At 42.8% G+C, this 20,693-nt stretch overlaps 1 protein-coding gene across 7 annotated transcripts in view; it reads right to left on the bottom strand.

Moving 5' to 3' along the window:
• Positions 1-3,071: 3,071 nt before the first annotated feature.
• LOC143031094 (uncharacterized) overlaps positions 3,072-20,693 on the bottom strand; it is a 36,946-nt gene continuing 19,324 nt past the window's right edge. For 6 of the 7 annotated variants that reach the window (XM_076194517.1, XM_076194522.1, XM_076194520.1 and 3 more), the window contains 3 exons: positions 19,190-19,419; positions 12,537-12,815; positions 3,072-5,293 (listed from right to left, as the gene is read on the bottom strand). In XM_076194517.1, coding sequence (XP_076050632.1) covers positions 5,189-5,293; positions 12,537-12,815; positions 19,190-19,419 — 614 coding nt within the window. In that variant the 3' untranslated portion in view covers positions 3,072-5,188. The remainder of the gene's footprint in view (positions 5,294-12,536; positions 12,816-19,189; positions 19,420-20,693) is intronic. The other variant, XM_076194521.1, reaches the window with a different exon arrangement.

Here is a 20,693-nt window from a genome sequence, read left to right as displayed (position 1 = left end):
TACACGAGAATACTAGGTATAGAAATGGGGAAGAACCATCGAGACTGGACCTAATAATCGCATCAGAACCTGAAATAGTGGACAAGATTGAATATAAGACACCACTAAAAGTGACCACATATTAGTTGAACTGGAACTAAATGAGGAAAAATACATGCAAAAACGAACAATACAGAAAGGGAAGATTGATGTATAGAAAAACAAATTTTGATATAAGAGAATTTTTTTTTTTTTTTTTAAAGCAGATTAGGAAAGGATACACAAGGAGGAAACAACAGTAGAAGAGAAATGAAATATTTTGACAAAAATATATAAAGGAGTGGAAAAGTATGTTCCAAGACAAAAAAAAAAGAAAAAGGATATGTAAAATGTTGGTACAACAAAAGATATAGAGAGTTAAAAGACAAAAGGGATAAAGCTTGGATAAAATTGAAGACAAAAGACCTGAAAAATGGAAAATATATACTAGTTATAAAATGAATATGTACAAGTGCACAGAGAAGAAAAGAGAAAATATGAAAAGGATGTCATAGAAAAATGTAAAGATCAACCAAAATTATTCTATAGATTTGTAAACAAACTGAAAAACAAACAAGAATTGGTAAAACTACAGCAAGGAGTTGAATACACAGACGAAATAGAAATGGCAGGAATTGTGAATAGGCATCTTAAATCAGTGTCTACGAGGGAGAACATACAACTTAGAGATGTCGAGTGAGAGGAGAAAGTTCCCCCTATGAAAGAGATAGAAGTAACAAAGAAAGAAATAATGTTAGAAAATCTCAAGGTCCAGATGAAATGGCAAACTGGATTTTGAGAGAATGCAGAACGAACTAACAGACAAATACATAGTCTAATAAGCAGTTCATTGAAGGAAAAGTTCCAGAAGATTGGAATAGAGCAAATATGGTACCAATATAAAGAGGGAAACAAGGAAGACCCCACTATAACTCTTACAAGTACAGTAGCTAAAATTTGTGAAAGAATGATCAAATTTAGATGGGTAAGGCATTTGGGCAAAAAAAAAAAAAAAAAAATCCTAGGCAATTTGGATTTAGACAAGGAAGATCATGTGTCCCAAACTTGATGTGTTTCTATTCAAGACTAATAGATATAATACAAGAAATGGATGGGCTGATTGTGCATTTCTAGACCTGAAAAAAGCTTTTGATAAGGTGCCACATAAGAAATTGCTGAAGAAATTAGAAACTATAGGAGGAATACAGAGCAAACTACTGACGTGGATGGAAGACTTCTTGCATGAAAGAAAAGTGAGAGTGGTGGTAAGAGATAAACATTCTAATTGGGATGAAGTGATTAGTGGAATTCCACAAGGAACAGTTTTGCCCCCAATAATTTTTGCTATATATATTGATATGGATAAAGGAATTGAAAGGTATATAAGCTTCTTTGCGGACAATGCAAAACTGCTGAAAAAAGTGAACACTGTAGAAGATTGTGAGTTGCTGCAGAGTGATCTCACTAAAGTATGGGAATGAAGTAGGAAGTGGGAGATGGAATTCAACATTAAGAAGTGTAGTATAACGGAATTTGGAAGAAGTAAAAAAAGAATAGTGGGATCATATAAATTGGGAGAGGATGAAATTAAGAGTGGAAAATGAGAAGGACCTGGGAGTCATTATTATGAATATGTCACCTGAGAAACATATAGACAGAATTTTTTGAGAAACTTATAATTTAATCAGAACAATCAAAGTGGCATTTACATACCTGGATGAAGAAATGGTGAAGAAATTACTAGTCACTTTGATAAGACCAAGATTGGAGTATGCAGTGATGACATGGTCACCAAGTACAAAAAAATGTATAACAAAACTTGCAAGAATACAAAGAGCAATTACAAAATTGGCACCAATGCTCTCGGAACTATCATATGAGGAGAAACTGGCAAAACTTGAGCTACGGACATTAGAGCAAAGAAGAGAGGAGATTTGATAACTATTTATAGAATCATGAAAGGCATAGAAATTATTGATAAAGAGGATCAAATAAAATGGGACAGTAGAGATACGAGAGGACACGGAAAGATGATAAAAAAAGGCAATTATAGATGAGACCTGAAAAAGAACAGCTTTCCCCACAGGATAATAGACGTTTGGAACAAGTTAGATGAAAATGGGGTGTGTGCAAAAACAAAACACGAATCTAAAAACAGTCTAGATGAGATATGAAGACGGGACACCACGAGCATAGCTCCCCTTCCCGTAAAATACAACTAGGTAAATACACGACTCGGTGGCGCGGCTGGTAGAATCTCCGACTGTCATTACAGCGTTCCGGGTCTGAATCCTGCCCAGGGCTGAAATAATTTCTGTATCACTGCACTTTGAGTTATTACTCAAACTCTCGTGGGCAGGGAGTTGGGTGTGTGTGCATGTATGGTCACAGCATTACCCATATATCGGTCATACGAGCTCTCTTCCAGGAGGGAAATAGATGTCGATCACGAGTCCAACACGTGATTCAAAGACCATGGTGAATAACCTCTCCAGCCAGTCCACCAAAACTGTACCTGCTTTTTTTCAGACATTTTGCATGGCATCTATCCAACCCAGGTGCCTTACCTGCTCTCATCATCTTAACAGCTGCTTTCACTTCATCTTTCCTTATTTCTCCTCCATTTTCAGACCAAAGGAAATGACTATGATGAATGAGGAAATTGGAGAAGAATGTCTGAAAATAAGAGGTACAGTTATGTTGGACTGTCTGGTGAGGTTATTTAATGCTTAAGAGAGGGTAGAGTGCAGGACTGGAGGAGTGCCTGTATAGTTCCACTTTACAGGGGAAAGGGGGACAAGTGTGAGTGTAGTAGTTTCAGAGGGATCAGCTTGTTGAGTGTAGTTGGGAAGGCTTATGGGAGGGTCTTGACTGAGAGGATTAGGAGAGGAACAGTGTGGGTTTAGGACAGGTAGAGGTTGTGTAGATCAGATTTTTGAGGTAAGACATATGTGAGAAAGCTACAGGAAAAGGTAAGGATGTTTTTTGGGCTTTTTAGTACAAACTGTAAACAGGTTCACCATTGATTAGTTATCCCATCAAAACACTACAGAATTATTTTTCGTCTTTATTAACATCATGAACATTGAAGGTCATTTGTCCAAGTAGTTAAAACAAAATGAATGGAACTGCAGCTGCAAGTTCAGGCATATGTTTATTTTTACACATACTCCACAGCTACTGTTGCTGCTGTCCCTGCTGCAGAAGTGGATAAAGAAAAAAGATGAAGAAATTCTAAGCCTGATATATAAGCTACCCTAGTCTACACTGTACACTCAAGTCAAGGATACTGCAAGCCACACATTAGTTTGTATAAAAGAACATTCCTAGGGAGTCCTGTGGTTGTGGTCACTGAGAAAAGATAAACAAGAATGCTACCCCAATGTTGATGTGTAATTTTTCTCCTCCATGACAAAAGGATCTCATACATGAAGAAATAGGACACATCAATCTTGTGCTCATACTACTGTACTTAACCCTTCTTTCACTGCAAAGGTGGTCACCAGGCAATTTCATTCAGTTGAAGGAAACCTGTGGGTCAAATGGTTAACATATCAAGAGATTTTCATCACTTGAACACTGGGACACTTTTTTTTTTCTGGCTAAAACTAGCCAATTTTGTTTAGTTAAAGGACAGACTTGGAGCAAAACAAGGTTTCAATTGATCAAGACTCAGTTTTGTATAAAGTCCACTTAACAAAACAAAATCACCTTGCAGTACTCAAAACACTTGAGGAGGAGGAGGAAGAAGAAAAAAGAATGTGTGCCTCTATTAAAGGAGTTAAGACAGCCAACCAAAGTTCTTGTATACAGCCAAGGTATGGAGCAGTCCAACATGGGTGTTGGTAGCTTTGAACAATACTTAACCATCGTAACTTGAAAGCACATCACACACTCATTTTATACATGTGCACACAGAGAGAGCCTCATATGGCCCCTGTTACATTTATCTCAATACACACAATGCACTGGCACGTTAAAACCCATTCAACTTCGATGACAAGATTCGTGTCATTTGGTCAAATAAAACAAAAAATCATAAAACACCAAAATGTTTGATCAAACACCAGAAAAATACGACGTCAGTCCTCGCTTCGCGAAGCGAGGACTGACGTCGTATTTTTCTGGTGCTGTTTGATCAAACATTTTGGTGTTTTATGATTTTTTGTTTTATTTGACCAAATGACAAGAATCTTGCCATCGGAGTTGAATGGGATAACATATGCATTTTCGAGCATCAGATACCTTTATGGCACTTCACACCTACACCAACTGGTGTGTTTGTTCATCAATTATGCAATGATAAAGTACATGAGCATATTAACCATACATTAACATGTTTATACAAAATAATGTGTGCATTTACACACAAACACTCACATACACTTTACAATTTATCCATGTGACGCATCAAAGTCACATGTTAATCGCTTAGCCATCTGTTAACTCACATATTACTTGTAAAGCTGTACAAACCAGTCACTGGTAACGGACTATCCACACTCTGTTTATGCTTGTATGAATTACAAATTGCTTCAGAATCAGTGTCAGAGGTCTGTGCCATACCACCAGAACCATCTGTAAAAATTATATGCACAAAGCCAACAGTCTGATAGAATGCATTGTACATTACCATACACCAAAGTAATAAAAATTTAGTGCTTTTAAACAAATGCTTTGATCATGATACAGTATGTATATGACAAATTATATTCTTGTACATGCACCACTTGCTCATGTTATGCATTCACACATACAACGTCCAGTAACACACAGACACACACGCATATACATACACACATAATCACTCTATGGAAGCTATAATTGCTTGAAGCCTTTTACACATCACCTTCATCTTTTACTTTGGCAGAGCCATGGTGAATGATAACGGCCAACCAACTCTTTAACAAGTGACAATCTGGCTGCTCAGCCAAACGTCCCATTATGCTTATTTGAACGCAGGCATGGGTTTGCACATTGTGCACTAAAGACACAAACATACACGAAATGTGCAGCTGCATGCCAAAACACTTCCATATGCCGCCCAGTAACTACTGGCCTATGCCAACACCTTTCGCTTCCCCCAGGGGCAGCAGGCTGCTGGGAAGACAGACAGACAGATGGCCGGACACACTGGCCTCTCAAGCACTAGGCCCTGCCAACTCCACTGCTATCTGTTGCCAGGTATGGCATTCAATTTGGGATCCGTAAGGGGACTGATGACGATGTGTACTTTTAGCGTGTCACATGGCTCCAGCAAGTACTTAAGGCGTTCCTGTAAAGAGACAAAATTGGTCTTACTGCAATGCTGTCAAGTATTTGAAAAAAATCACACAAACACAAGAGATCTGATTAAAGATGGGAGGGCTTTAAGAGGTCACGGGAGCAAATTTAGAAAGACCAAATGTCCAAAGGATGTGAAGAAATAGTTTTCCATATAGATGCATGCATAAATATGTGGAAAAAACTTAGGTGATATAGCCCAAGTTCGAACAATATACGAGTTCAAATCTAAACATAACTGGAAATCAAGAATATGGATTAATTTGGAACTGCAAATGAAGATGAGACTAAGTATGATAAATCAGAGAGTAGGAGACAGGATAAAAAAAAAATTGCTCCATTTCTATATACTTCTTCTTTTCCTGTTGACGTTTCCCATTTTCATGTGGGGTCGCCATTCCTCTCTAGTCATTTCCATTTGTTTTGGTCCATCACCTGCTCCTCCTCCAGAGGTTTCTCCTTAAGGTCCTCTCTCAGTCTGTCCTTCCATTGCAGCTTGGGTCTCCCTCGCCTGCATCTCCCCTGTACCTCCATCTCCATCACTCTCCTTCCCATGTAGTCTTTCATCTCTTCTCTTCACATGGCCGAACCAATGTAATCTCCTTTCCTGCGCTTTCACCGACGCCTCCACTACTTTCATAGTACTGCAGATCCTATTATTCTTTATCCTATCCAACCTCGTCACCCCACACATCCACTTCAACAACCTCATTTCTGCGACGTCCAGCTTCCTTTCTTGTACCTTTTTCAGTGTCCATGTCTCCATTCCATACAACAATGCTGGTCTCATTACTGTCTTGTACACCTTTCCTTTTACTCTGGCACTTGTCTTTTTGTCACATAGCACCCCTGATACTCTCCGCCAATTGTTCCATGCCAACTTGATCCTGTAGTTTGTTCCATGCCAACTTGATCCTGTAGTCAATCTCTTTTTCTAGATCTCCATCCTTCGCTACGTAAGATCCAAGGTATTTGAAGGTCTCCACCTTCGGCAGTTTGTGGTCCTGCATGAAAAGGTCGCCTTCCCGAGTCACATTGCACTCCAGGTACTCGTCTTCAGTCTGCTTACCTTCAGCCCATAGTCCTCTAATAACCCCCTCCACAGCTCCAACCACTCCTGCAGTTCTTCACGACTATCTGATACCAACACTGTGTCATCTGCAAAGAGCATACTCCATGGTGCCTCTTTTGTCACCTCCTCCACCAACACTTCAATGAGGTGGTTAAACAAATAGGGGCTATGAGCTGACCCCTGGTGAAGCATGTGGTGGAGTGGAAGGAGGTTTCTTCAAGATTAATGTGGATGAAGGTGAAGCTGGTAAGGGAGATGTGGATTTTTGTAAGTGCATATGGGCCTGGTAGTGAGACGAGTGTAGGGGAAAGAGAGGTGTGCAAAGATGGTGTGTGGAACAAGGAGGACAGCAGGAGGAAATAGAAGGAAGGGTATGAGGAGGCAAAGAAGGTTGTAGAAGAGAAGAAGCAAGCATTCATAGATTGGTTACAAAATAGGACGAATCATATGTGAGGAACAAAGAAAAGAGAAATAAAGCATAAGATAAAGGAGAGCAGATGTGAAATGGGGTGAGGGTATTATGACAGAAAATTTTGAAAGTAATAAAAAGAGGTTTTCGAAAGATATTAAGAGAGGAAGAGGAGGCAAATCAAGTAGAGAAGAAAAGGTAAAAGGTGCAGGGAGTTGATAATGGAAGAGATGGCAGTAAGAGAAAGATGGGCCGAGTATTTTAGGGAGTTGCTAAATGTGAAGCAAGATAGGAAGGGAAAGGTAGCTGCAGTGGGAAGCGCTAAGAAAATTACCGTGACGAGTGAGGAAAATGGAGGAGAAATAAGGAAAGATGAGGTGAAGGCAGTTGTAAGATGATGAGAGCAGGTAAGGCACCTGGGTTGGATGGGTGTCATGCACAATGTCTAAAAATGGAGGTACAGTCATGGTGGACTGGTTGGCTGGCGAGGTTATTTAATGTTTGTTTAAGAGAGGGTAGAGTGTCGGAGGACTGGAGGAGTGCCTGTATAGCTCCACTTTACAAGGGAAAAGGGGGCAAGTGTGAGTGTAGTAGTTTCAGAGGGATTAGTTTGTCAAGTGTAGTTGCGAAGGTGTATGGGAGGGTCTTGACTGAGAGGATTAGGAGAGGAACAGAGGGAGTAATTGGTGAGGAGCAATGTGGGTTTAGGACAGGTAGGGATTGTGTGGATCAGATTTTTGCAGCAAGGCAGATATGCGAGTAAGCTTTAGGAAAAGGTATGGATATTTTTTGAGTCTTTATGGATTTGGAAAAGGCTTGTGACAGGGTAGATAGGAAGGCACTGTGGGAGGTATTGCAGATATATGGAATAGGAGAAAAGTCCTTAAGAGCAATCACAACAGCTTGTGTTAGAATAAAAAATAGAGAGAGTGAGTGGTTTAAGGTAAAGGTGGGACTTTGCCAGGGATGTGTTATGTCACCTTGGCTGTTCAATTTATGCATGAATGGGGTGGTGTGAGAGGTAAATGCATGGGTAATGGGTCAGGGATTGGAGATGGTTAAAGAAAATGGAGAAAAGTGGGAAATAAGCCAGTTATTGTTTGTTGATGTTTAGCAGGATCAGAGGAGGGACTGAGGAAGTTAGTGACAGAGTTTGGGAAGATGTGCCAAAGAAGTTGAAAATGAATGTGGGTAAAAGTAAGGTGATGAGATGTACTTCTTTTACTAATCTTTCTTCACTCATTTTTTCCATGTTTCCAAATCATCACAATAAGTACCTCTTTCATCAACCCACTCTCCCAACTCCCTTTTCCGGGTCCTGGAGCTGCAGCGTCTACGTCGTGGGACCACCCCCCAACCCCAAGAGTTGGGGGCCAAACGGCAGCAACTACCCCTGGCCACCGGCTCTACGCAGGTGGCACCGATCCCCAAGAGGAGCTACGCCTACCTTGGGGAGTACCACAATCCTTTTTCCCACCATGCAATATTACGTTTTTTCTGCACCAAGGGGTGATTTTCCGGCGATCACCCCTCTTCTTCTACTTTTAGCTGGAGATGTAGAGAGCAATCCTGGGCCCACCACAAAATACACATGCCCAACATGCTCTAAACCCATTACTTCGAGCAGACAGACAAAGGGCTCAGTTCAGTGCAATATGTGCAAAAACTGGGCCCACCTCACTTGTACAACACTTGCTGACACAAACCAATACACAAACACCGACATGTTCTACCTGCCCTCCAGTAACTCCACTCCCACCTCCCCAACCACAGCCAGCACCCTCACCCACTCACAATTTCCCTCTGCCCTTACCCCCGATTAGTACTCCCCTTCCTTTGTCCCCTATCTCTCCTTTCCCCCCCTATGACCCAGATCCTACACCTTCCCCACTACCACCCCAACCTCAACCCCAAACGGCAACATACAACACATACAAAACACACAACATCAACATATTACAACACAACATTGACGGTATCAACACGAAAAAACATGAACTTGAACACTTTCTTAAACAACACAACATACACATTGCGATTTTACAAGAAACAAAACTAAGACACTCACACAAAACACCATCATTTCATAATTACACCACCATCAGACAAGACTGGACTGACGGCTATGGCAGTGGACTCATCACCCTGATCCACCACTCCATCTGTTTTGTGGACACAAGTGCCACAACCAAAATTCTCCTCCCTACCACAGATAACACTACAGAAATCCAATCCATTCGAATCCGCACAGGCAACAAATCAACACTGACAATAGTTAACATGTACATTCCCCCCCAATCATCCCCCACAGTTTCAGACACCTTCAGGCCTCATTTTAGCCAACTAGCCTCAATCCCCAACCTGATCATGGGTGGAGACTTCAATGCCAAGTCGTCTGCCTGGTATGTCGACAACCCTGACACAGACAGAGGGCTTGATATACAGACTCAGTTTGACTCATTGACTATCATGAACAACACACATAATCATACACATATCCCACACCAAGCCCTCTACACTCCCTCCTCTCCTGATATCACCTTTTGCTCCCCCTGCCTAACCCCAACAACATCATGGAGAGTGGTCGGAACCCTTGGTTCTGACCACCTTCCAATCATCACCACCACCAAAACAAGATGCACCCCAGTCGGCCACAGACACAAACCAATTACAAGAGAGCTAACTGGGAAGCTTTTACTGAAGAGACAGAACAACATTTTGAAACACTTAACAGTACACCAATCACAAACATAAACAATGCTGTGCACACTTTTAATACAATCATACAAAATGCAGACAAGAGATACATCCCTAGAGGCAACAGAAAATCACACAACCCCAACTTCACACCAGAAATCCAAAGCCTCATCAGACAACGTGACACACTTAAACACGGTACCCCCACACCTATCCCTCAAAACATAGCAGACCAAATACAAACACTAAACACTGTGATTGCCAATAAAATACATGAACAAAAAACACAAAATTGGCAAAACTTTATCGATACACTTGATCACAAAACAAACACCAGCAAATTGTACAAAACACTCAAAAGCATTACACTATCCAACAGTAACACTACACGCTCTCACGCAGCAATAATCACAACAACAGATAATCTACCCTCAAACAGACAACAAGCAAACGCACTCATACGTCATTTTGCACAGACAAGCCATCTCACTTCTCACCCTGACGACCGACGCACCATTCGACGTAAGAAAGACTTTCCCACAGACTTAGACTATATACCCTTCATAGACAGTCAGACAAAACTCATAATACATAGTCTCAAGCACTCATCTGCCTGTGGCCCTGATAACATAAGCAACATCCACCTAAAACACATTGGACCACAAGGTATACACGCACTCACAAACATTGCAAACTACAGCTATTCACACAACACTATACCCGACATCTGGAAGCATGGTAAAATAATCACCATTCCAAAACCGAACAAAGACCCAACAATCCCAACATCGCACCGTCCAATCACACTTCTCTGCACCCCCTCTAAAGTCATTGAATGCCTAATACTTAAATTTGTCACACCACATATTCCCCTTGCTGACTCACAACACGGTTTTAGGCCACTACACTCCACAAACACTCTTCTGACAAACCTCACACAAAGAATTTTAGATGGCATCAATTCAGATAGGCCCCACCAAAGAACACTTCTTATAACATTAGACATTAGTAAAGCTTTTGATGCTATCCCCCGCCACAACCTAACAAATAAAATATATAACACAGACATGCACAATAACACCAAAATATGGCTGGCCAATTATCTGGCAGGTAGGAATGCTTACGTGACATATAATGGCCAATCATCGCACATCAGAAACATTAAGAACGGAGTACCACAGGGCTCGGTTCTATCCCCCACACTATTTAATCTATACATGCATGACTTACCCACGCCAGACACCTCAGAAATACAAATCTCTTCCTACGCAGACGACAGAACAATCACATGCACACATCGTAACACAGACAAAGCTGCAGAAATAATCCAGCCATACCTTGACACACTCAACACATGGTTCATCACAAAGACTCAAAATAGCTCCAACCAAATCAACAGCAACACTTCTCACCAACTGGACAAAAGAACACAAATACATACCTCATCTCTACATCAACAACACTCTAATACCACACACAAACACACCGAAAATTCTTGGTGTAACATACGATACATCCATGTCTTTCAAACAACACATCACAAACATAAAAAACAAATGCACACCCAGACTTAACGCACTTAAGTCAATCACTGGAACAACATTTGGACAAAACAAAGAAACTAATATAACAATATACAAACAATGCATACGCTCAGTGTTGAATTATGCGAGTCCTGCATGGGCTCCTAATCTCAGTGAGACACACCACAACACCCTTCAAATCATACAAAACAAAGCCCTAAAAACAATTACAGGCTGCACAAATACAACACCTACAGACCATTTACACCATGAAACAAAAGTCCTCAAAGTCAAGGACCACCTCGACATGAGAGGCACACAAACACTTGCCGCAGCCACCACAAACACATTACACCCGCTACACTACATAGCAGAACACCCACACACACCAAGAAACATTAAAACAACACCCAAAGACCTTTATCACGCACAGATACTCTCTTCTCTTCCTCCACAACCACCAAATACCAGCCTCCGGAAACATATTCATAATCATATCACTCACCGCTCCATTAACACACTGAAAGACAACACACTGCTGCATGACAGACCCCCTGATATCCACCCTTCTGTCTCTCCCACGAAAGGACTGAGTCCACTTGGCCAGACTGCGGTGCGGTCACCACCCAGCACTTCTAAGCTACCAGAAGAGGCTGGATGACCGCGTTGTGAACAGCTGCCCAGGATGTAACACTTCACCCCATATCATACAACACATAATGGAAGACTGCATTATACACAATCATGCACGCAAACAACACAACATACGCTCTATAAAGGATTTGTGGGAAAACCCAGTTTCGGCTATGGCATTCCTTGGGGAGACGGGACTGCTTGGACAGACAGTCTAGGGAACGACAACAACAACTCCCTTTTCCACACCCATTTTCCTCCTCACTTTCAGGTTTCTCACTATACAGCCCCTGCCATGCTTCTCTGACATTTCATCTCCAACATGTTTAAAAAAATCTATTTCAAAATTCAAATTTCACAATTCAAATCTAAATATGATAATCAGAAATTAAGTAAATAACCAAGTTGGAGCTATAAATTAATTTGAGGTCAGGTATGATAAACAAGAGTAGATAGGACCCAACAAGCAATGCTCCTTTCATGCATACTACAATTAGGTCAATAAATTCTCATACACAAAAGTCAACCATCAATCTATATACCATGAGCTTTTCCCTCTTACAAGGGAGGTAGCCAAGTTAAATGGCAAGTATCCACTCCCACCCATTCCACTCCTATCCACCACATTTTTCTCCTTCTCATCTTAGCTCCTCATGGATGAAGGGTCATCCCTGTATCCTGCCCACTGCCCTGAGTCAGAGGCTATGCAGCAAGACACACCACATCCGCAGCAAGGCTGCTTCACTTAATCAGCAACCCCCCCTTCTCTAGAAAAAGAGAAGACGGGGAGATCTGAAGATATAAGCCTAGTAATGAACACCTCTGCAGGATCAAAGTAAGCAAGGTCTACTCCAGACAGCAAGGTAACAAGTCTACTCCAGACAGGAACTTCAGCCCCCACCTGATCCTTATGTACCTGCAGGTCATTTAGACAATCGAAGGGAAGAATGTCATCCAGGTTAAGGAGGTTGTCGTCGGCCGTGAAGATGTAACTTGTCGTGACAACACTAATGACATGCTCGATGCCATCTTGCACGCCATACACTAGCACAGCAATGCGCACTCTGGCATATTCTACGTCTTTGGCTGTAATAGACAGCCGTACTGTCCTCAGCACCGACTCGGGCACTTCCACGGTTCCTTGCCACACAATAAGGTAGAATTTCTTGAACCAAACACCCTGAAACAACCAAAAGCTGATATGCAATGGCTATAATGTCATGCTTGATCCATCACATATTATTCAAGTCTACCCCGTCTGGGGTACTGGCTGCATGTTATTGTGGCAAAGTAGAATGCAGTTGATAATTTGGGGTGCCCCTACAGACCAGAGCCAAACATAATTTTGTCTGTGATAGAGGAAAACTCTGTTCATAGAGAAATGATGACACTTTTATACTACGACTGTCCCTCCGTTATGCTGTCCCCCAACCCCCTGTACAATTTCTCTGAATATTCATTTCCTACCCTGTGGTGGGGGCAAAAGAATACTGCCACCAAGTATTTCCACTTGGATCATAAGAGGCGAGAAAAAAGGGACAGGGATTGGGACTAGGCATCCTTCTCCCTGTAGCCCCACAGGGTGCATTCCTAAAAAAAAGTAAAGGCATAAGAGGGTCTAGGAATTTTCCAACAAGCACCCTAAGGTTTGGGTCTTTTAATGTGCGTGGATGTGGTACAGATGAGAGTAAAAGGGAAGAGATAGGTAGTATGGTTGTGAGAAGAAAGATGTGTTGGCTTTGAGGGAAACTAAGTTGAAAGGGAAGGGCGAGTGTAAGTTTGGGAGTGTAAGTGGGAGGTTATCAGGAGTGAAGAGAGGGCAAGGGAGAGAAGGGGTGGCTATACTAGTAAGTGAAGAGATAGGTAAATGTGTAGTGGAGTGGAAGGTTTCCTCAAGGATAATGTGGATGAAGGTGAAACTGGGAAAGGAGATGTGGGTCTTTGTAAGTGCATATGGGCCTGGTAGTGAGAAGAGTGTAGAAGAAAGGGAGGCTTTTTGGATAGATTTAAATGAGTGCATAGAGGGATTAGGGAGAAATGTCAATGTAATAGTACTGGGAGACCTTAACGCTAGGGTAGGAAATGAACCAACTGACAGAGTGGTTGGGAAATGTGGAGTTCCAGGAAAGAATCGTAGTGGAGAGTTGATGATAGCAAATACAGTGTTTCGGAAGAAAGTCAAGCATAAGTACACATGGGAGAGGGTGGTGGATGGAAGGGTGGTAGATAGAGCGTTAATGGACTATGTAGTGGTAGATAGGACTATAATAGGAAGAGTTAAGGATGCACATGTGCTAAGGGGGGAGAGGGTGGGGGAATATCAGATCATTTTTTGGTGGAAGGTAAGTTGAGAATGTAGGATAGATGGAGAAAGAGGAAAAGGACAAAAGGTAGGGAGGTGCTTAGAGTGAACTCTTTAAATGAAAAGGAAAAGGAGAAGGAGTACAAGAAGAAGTTGAGAGAGGAGTCAGAGGGAGTGAAGGATGGAGTAGTACTAGGAGTGGAGGAGGAGGAATGGGGATGGTTCAAGGAGGGAGTCACAAAGTGTGCAAAGATGGTGTGTGGAACAAGGACAGGAGGAAATAGAAGAAAGGGTAGTGAATGGTGGGATGAGGAAACAAAGAAGGTTGTAGAAAAGAAGAAACGAGCTTCCACAGATTGGTTACAAAATAGGACGAGGGAGTCATATGAGAGGTACAAAGAAAAGAAAGGAGAAGTAAAGCAAAAGGTAAAGGAGGCAAAGAGGAGAGCAGATGTGAAATGGGGTAAGAGTATGACAGAAAATTTTGAAAGTAATAAAAAAGATGTTTTGGAAAGAAATTAAGAGGAGGCGAATCAAGTAGAGAAGAAAAGGTAAAAGGTGCAGATGGAGAGATGATAATGGAAGAGAAGACAGTAAGGGGAAGATGGGCAGAATATTTTAGGGAGTTGCTAAATGTGAAGGAGGATAGGGAGAGAAAGATAGTTGCAGTGGGAAATGCTAAGAAAATGACCGTGATGAGTGAGGAAAATGGAGGAGAAATAAGGATGAAGTGAAGGCAGTTGTTAAGATGATGAAAGCAGGTAAGGCACCTGGTTTGGATGGATGCCATGCAGAATGTCTAAAAAAAGGAGGTACAGTGATAGTGGACTGGCTGGTGAGGTTATTTAATGTTTGCTGGAGAGAGGGTAAAGTGCCCGAGGACTGGAGGAGTGCCTGTATAGTTCCACTTTACAAGGAAAAAGGGGACAAGTGTGAGTTTAGTAGTTTTAGAGGGATTAGCTCATTAAGTGTAGTTGGTAGTGAGTCAGGGATTGGAGATGGTTAAAGAAAATGGAGAAAAGTGGGAGGTGAGCCAGCTGTTGTTTGCGGACGACACTGCGCTTGTGGCAGGGTCAGAGGAGGGATTGAGGAAGCTGGTGGCAGAGTTTGGGAGAGTATGTGATAGAAGAAAGCTAAAGATAAATGTGGGTAAAAGTAAGGTGATGAGATGTACAAGGGGTGAAAGTGGCAGTAGACTGGAAGTGAACATTAAGGGAGAGCAACTGGAGGAAGTGGATAGTTTTAGATACTTGGGTGCAAGTGTAGCAGGAAAAGGTGGAGTGAAGGTGGAGGTAGAATGTAGATTGAGAGAAGCGAGTAAATGCCTTGGTGGTTTAAAGAGTGTAATGAGAAATAGACATTTGGGAATGGATGCGAAGAGGAGACTGTATGAAGGAGTGATTGTGCCAACAGCACTGTATGGGGCAGAAACGTGGAACATAAGAGAAGAAGAGAGAAGGAGTTTGAATGTGTTTGAGATGAGGTGTCTGAGAAGTATGGCGGGGGTTACTAGGCTAGATAGAGTGAGAAATGAGGAGGTGAGGAGGAGAACAGGGGTGAAAAAGGATTTGGGAGAGAGGGTTGATGAAAGAATATTAGGATGGTTTGGACACATGGAAAGAATGAGTGAAGAAAGACTAGTAAAAGAGGTATGGAAGGCAGATGTGGAGGGAGTGAACATGAGGGGACGTCCTAGGATGAGGTGGATGGATGGGGTGAAGGGGGCTTTGGGGAAGAGGGGAATGTCTGTTGAGGAAGGAAGGGAGAGGACGGAAGACAGAGGTAAGTGGAGAATGGTTGTATATGGATGATGTTGTGATTGCATGAGGAGGAATGGGCGGGGGGTGGGGGGTGGGGTAGTATGTGTGAGTAAATTTTGACGCAGCCCGAAGGGATTTCTCCCCGTCCTCTCCTTATATGCAAAGGGGGACGGAGAGGGGGGTCGCCGATTAAATGAAGCGGCCTTGCTGTGGATGTACTGTGTCTTGCGACACTGCTTCTGACCCAGGGCGGTGGGCGGGGTGCAGGGATGACCCGTCATCCAGGAGGTGCTCAGATGAGAGGAAGGGTGGGAGGGGTGTGGAGTGTATTTGGAGATGAAATGGGTGGGAGTGTTTTTATGCCTTTCCCTTTTTGGCTACCTCCCTTGGAAGGGGGAAAAAGCCTTGGTATATGTATGTATGGGAAGGCTTATGGGGGATCTTGATTGAGAGGATTAGGAGAGGAACAGAAGGAGTAATTGGTGAGGAACAGTGTGGATTTAGGACGGGTAGAGGTTGTGTAGATCAGATTTTTGTGGTAAGACAGATATGTGAGAAAGCTATAGGAAAGGGAAAGGATGTTTTTTGGGCTTTCATGGATCTGGGAAAGGCTTACGACTGGGTAGACAGAAAGGCAATGTGGGAGGTTTTACAGATATACGGGATAAGAGGAAAGCTTCTAGGAGCTGTCAAGAGATTTTACAATAGTAGAGCATGTGTCAGGATTAGAAATGGAGAGTCAGTGGTTCATGGTAAAGATGGGGCTTCATCAGGGATGCGTTATGTCGCCCTGGCTGTTCAACTTGTACATGGATGGGGTGGTGAGAGAGGTAAATGCAAGGGTGGTGGGTCAGGGATTGGAGATGGTTAAAGAAAATGGAGAAAAGTGGGAGGTGAGCCAGCTGTTGTTTCCAGATGACACTGCGCTTGTGGCAGGATCGGAGGAGAGATTGAGTAAGTTGGTGACAGAGTTTGGGAGAGTGTGTGAAAGAAGAAAGCTGAAGATAAATGTGGGTAAAAGTAAGGTGATGAGATGTACAAGGGGTGAAAGTGGCAGCAGACTGGAAGTGAGCATTAAGGGAGAGAAACTGGAGGAAGTGGATAGTTTTAGATACTTGGGTGCAAAAGTGGCAGGAAAAGGTGGAGGTGGAGGCAGAATGTAGATTGAGAGAAGCAAGTAAATGCCTTGGTGGATTAAAAAGTGTAGTGAGGAATAGACATTCGGGAATGGATGCTAAGAGGAGACTGTATGAAGGATTGTGCCAATAGCACTGTATGGGGCAGAAACATGGAACATAAGAGAGGAAGAGAGGAGTTTGAATGTGTTTGAGATGAGGTGTCTGAGAAGTATGATGGGGTTACTAGGCTAGATAGAGTGAAAAATGAAGAGGTGAGGAGGAGAATAGGGGTGAAAAGGGAGTTGGGAGATAGGGTTGATGAAAGAGTATTGGGATGGTTTGGACACATGGAAAGAATGAGTGAAGAAAGACTAATAAAAGAGGTATGGAAGGCAGATGTGGAGGGAGTGAACATGAGGGGACGTCCTAGGATGAGGTGGATAAATGGGGTGAAGGGGGCTTTGGGGAGAGGGGAATGTCTGTTGAGGAAAGACGGGAGAGGAGTGAATGGAAAATGGTTGTATATGGATGGTGTTGTGATGCATGAGGTGGAATGGGTGGGGGGATGGGGGGTGAGGTAGTATGTGTGAGCAAAATTTGACACAGCCCGAAGGGATTTCTCCCCATCTTCTCCTTTTATGCATGGGGGGATGGAGAGGGGGGGGGGGTTGAAGCAGCCTTGCTGTGGATGTGCTGTGACTTGCGACACTGCCTCTAACCCAGGGCAGTGGACAAAGTGCAGGGATGACCCATCATCCAGGAGGTGCTAAGATAAGAAGAAGGGTGGGGGGGAGTGGAGTGTATTCAGGGATGGAATGGGTGGGAATGATTTTATGCCTTTTTCTTTATGGTTACCTCCCTTGAAAGGGGAAAAAATCCTTGGTATATGTATGTATGTATGTACCACACATAATGTTACTTATAAGACTCATAAAGGCCAGTATTGCTAGAATAAATAAATACATACATACACCAAAGGCTTCCCCCCTTTTATAAGGGAGGTAGCCAAAAAACAAAGGCATAAAAATCACTCCCACCCATTCCATCCCCTACATACTCCATTCCCCTCCACCCTCTTATCTTGGCACCTCCTGGATGACGGGTCATCCCTGCATCTTGCTCACTGCCTTGGGTCAGAAGCAGTGTTGCAAGACAGCACATTCACAGCAAGGCCACTTCATAAATTCAGTTACCCCCCCTCTCCGTCCCCTCATGCAAAAAAGAAGACTGAGAGATATCCCTTCAGGCTGCATCAATTTATTTCTTACACATACTCTCCCCGCCCATTCCCCACCCACTCCCCGTCATGCATCACAGCATCATCCATACACAACCATTCCCCACTCACCCCTATCTTCTCCCTTCCTTCCTCAACAGACATTCCCCTCTTCCCCAATGCCCTTTTTACCCCATCCATCCATCACATCCTAGGTCGACCCCTCATGTTCTCCTTCCACACCTCTTTTACTATTCTTTCTTCATTCATTCTTTCCATGTGTCCAAACCATCCCAATACTCTTTCATCAACCCTATCTCCCAACTCCCTTTCCACCCCTGTTCTCCTCCTCACCTCATTTCTCACTCTATCCAGCCTAGTAACCTCTATCATACTTTTCAGACACCTCATCTAAAACACACTCAAACTCCTTCTCTCTTAAGATCCATGTTTCTGCTCCATACAGTGCTGTCGGCACAATCACTGCTCCATATAACCTCCTCTTAGCATCCATTCCCAAATATCTATTCCTCATTACACTTTAACCGCCCCCCCCAAGGCATTTACTAGCTTCTCTCAATCTACATTCTACCTCCACCTCCACTCCTCCCTTTCCTGCCACATTTGCACCCAAGTATCTCAAACTATCCACTTCCTCCAGTCTTATCTCCCTTAATACTCACTTCCAGCCTGCGGCCTTTTTCTCCCCTTGTACATCTCATCACCTTACTTTTACCCACATCTATCTTCAACTTCCTTCATTTGCACACCTTCCCAAGCTCTGTCACTAATTTCCTCAATCCCTCCTCTGATCCTGCTACAAGGGCAGTGTTGTCAGCAAACAGCTGGCTTATCTCCCATTTTTCTCCATTTTCTTTGACTATCTCCAATCCCTGACCCTTGCACCACCCATTCATGTATAAATTGAACAGCTTAAAAAAAAAAAAATAATAATAATAATAATAATAATAAATAATAATGAAAGGGAAGTGTGCAATGGGGCTGAAAGGGGTGGGGATTTTCTTTTCTAATGTTTAGCCACCTTTCTTAATGGGAAATAGTGGTTTTGAATGTTAGGGGAAAAGAGGGAAAGTGTCGAGTCATTGCTGGCTATCAACCTCACCTTTCTAATTAACACGGCCCCTTGACAACACTTACCTTAGGATAAAGCTCAACAATCCACTCTAGTTGCGAATCACAGTCAAGTTCGGAGGCAGAGGCTGGGGTCGAGAAGACCAGTGTACGTGTGTGGTAGGGTGGAAGAGCGGGTAAATTGTCCACGCTCAGCCCCGCACTCCACTGTTCTGCGGTGTACAGCCGTGGTGTAAACAGTAGACTGCTTGCTCCGTCTGGATCTGCTAAGACTTCTTTAACACGTTCCCATTGCCCTGTAATGAGGTGAAGCAAATCTTGTATTAGATTTGTCATACGTATTTATATCCCCCGACCTGAATCCTTTACACCTCTCAGCATCATTACATACTGCAACTATACTGCATCACATGGTGATATGGAGAACAAAAATCACTGATGGATATTTTTATGAACACTAAAAGAATCTCCTTACATGCTGCTAATGCTGGATCATTTAGTGTTACCAAGATTAAAAACAACACATTTGCATATCAGAAGTGAATTCCTGCACATGATTATATACAATTTCTATGCCAGCTTCTGCTCAGTGGAATAATATCCCGTCCCGGATCTGCTTAGCAAAGTAGCTTCAAATGAAAGGGATCTCAATTTGCAAACCACCAAGCACATAAAGTCCACCTCTCAACCAAACAAAACTGTCTACAAGAGCTACGAAACTACCTACATGCTATAACAACATGAGGATAGGTTTATGTATGCAGCAATGTACAATAGATTCATTTGGATTGTATCTATAAGGCACTATGGGGGGTGGGGGGCTTGTTAGGTAATAAGTGGGGAGAGGGGGGGAGAAAAAAAAAGGAAGAGAAAGAGGAGAGAGAAGGAAAAGAGAGAAGTCGAGACAATGGAGAGACACTGTTGAACCAAACATCTATCTACATACCTAAGGCTCCCCCTCCCTTATAAAGAAAGTAGCAAAGTCAAAAGACAAGTACCCACTCCCATCCACCACCCTTTCCTCCCTCTCATCTTAGCTCCTCATGGATGATGGCTCATCCCTGTATCCTACCCACTGCCCTGGGTCAGAATGGATAAACAAAATATGGAAAACTGTTAAAATGCTCTCTTCCTTTCACAGAACTATGAACACTCTATTGACTAGCCATCATATATTTGATGGCAGGGCTACGTCATACCTGACAGAGATAAGATATAAATACTAAGGTGGCACCAATCATGTTGGTTCCACAATGACAACCATTTGGTTTAACGTTGCAATCTCACTGCTATCAGGACATTAGGATGATACCCCTCACCGGAGGCAGGGTTGGAACCGCCATCCCCTCCTTGACCTTCACCACAAGTAACGATACACTAACCCACTCAGCCAGTGAGCTTCCTCCATGATGATGAGGGTTAAGATTAACACGATCATCGATATCCTGACCGTATATCCACAACCAAAATGGTCAAATTTGGGATGCAAAATAAGCGGGTCTCCTAACCCAATTTCTGCAACCAAGAACTATCCCACTGTTATGACCCATGGCACAAATAAACACAGTTC

This window comes from Oratosquilla oratoria, chromosome 12 (genome assembly GCF_046742065.1).
Source record: "Oratosquilla oratoria isolate Oo_2021 chromosome 12, ASM4674206v1, whole genome shotgun sequence".
Taxonomy (NCBI): Eukaryota; Metazoa; Arthropoda; class Malacostraca; order Stomatopoda; family Squillidae; genus Oratosquilla; species Oratosquilla oratoria.
Note: the sequence above shows the minus strand (reverse complement) of the source record. Positions and strands in the feature narration are given on the sequence as shown.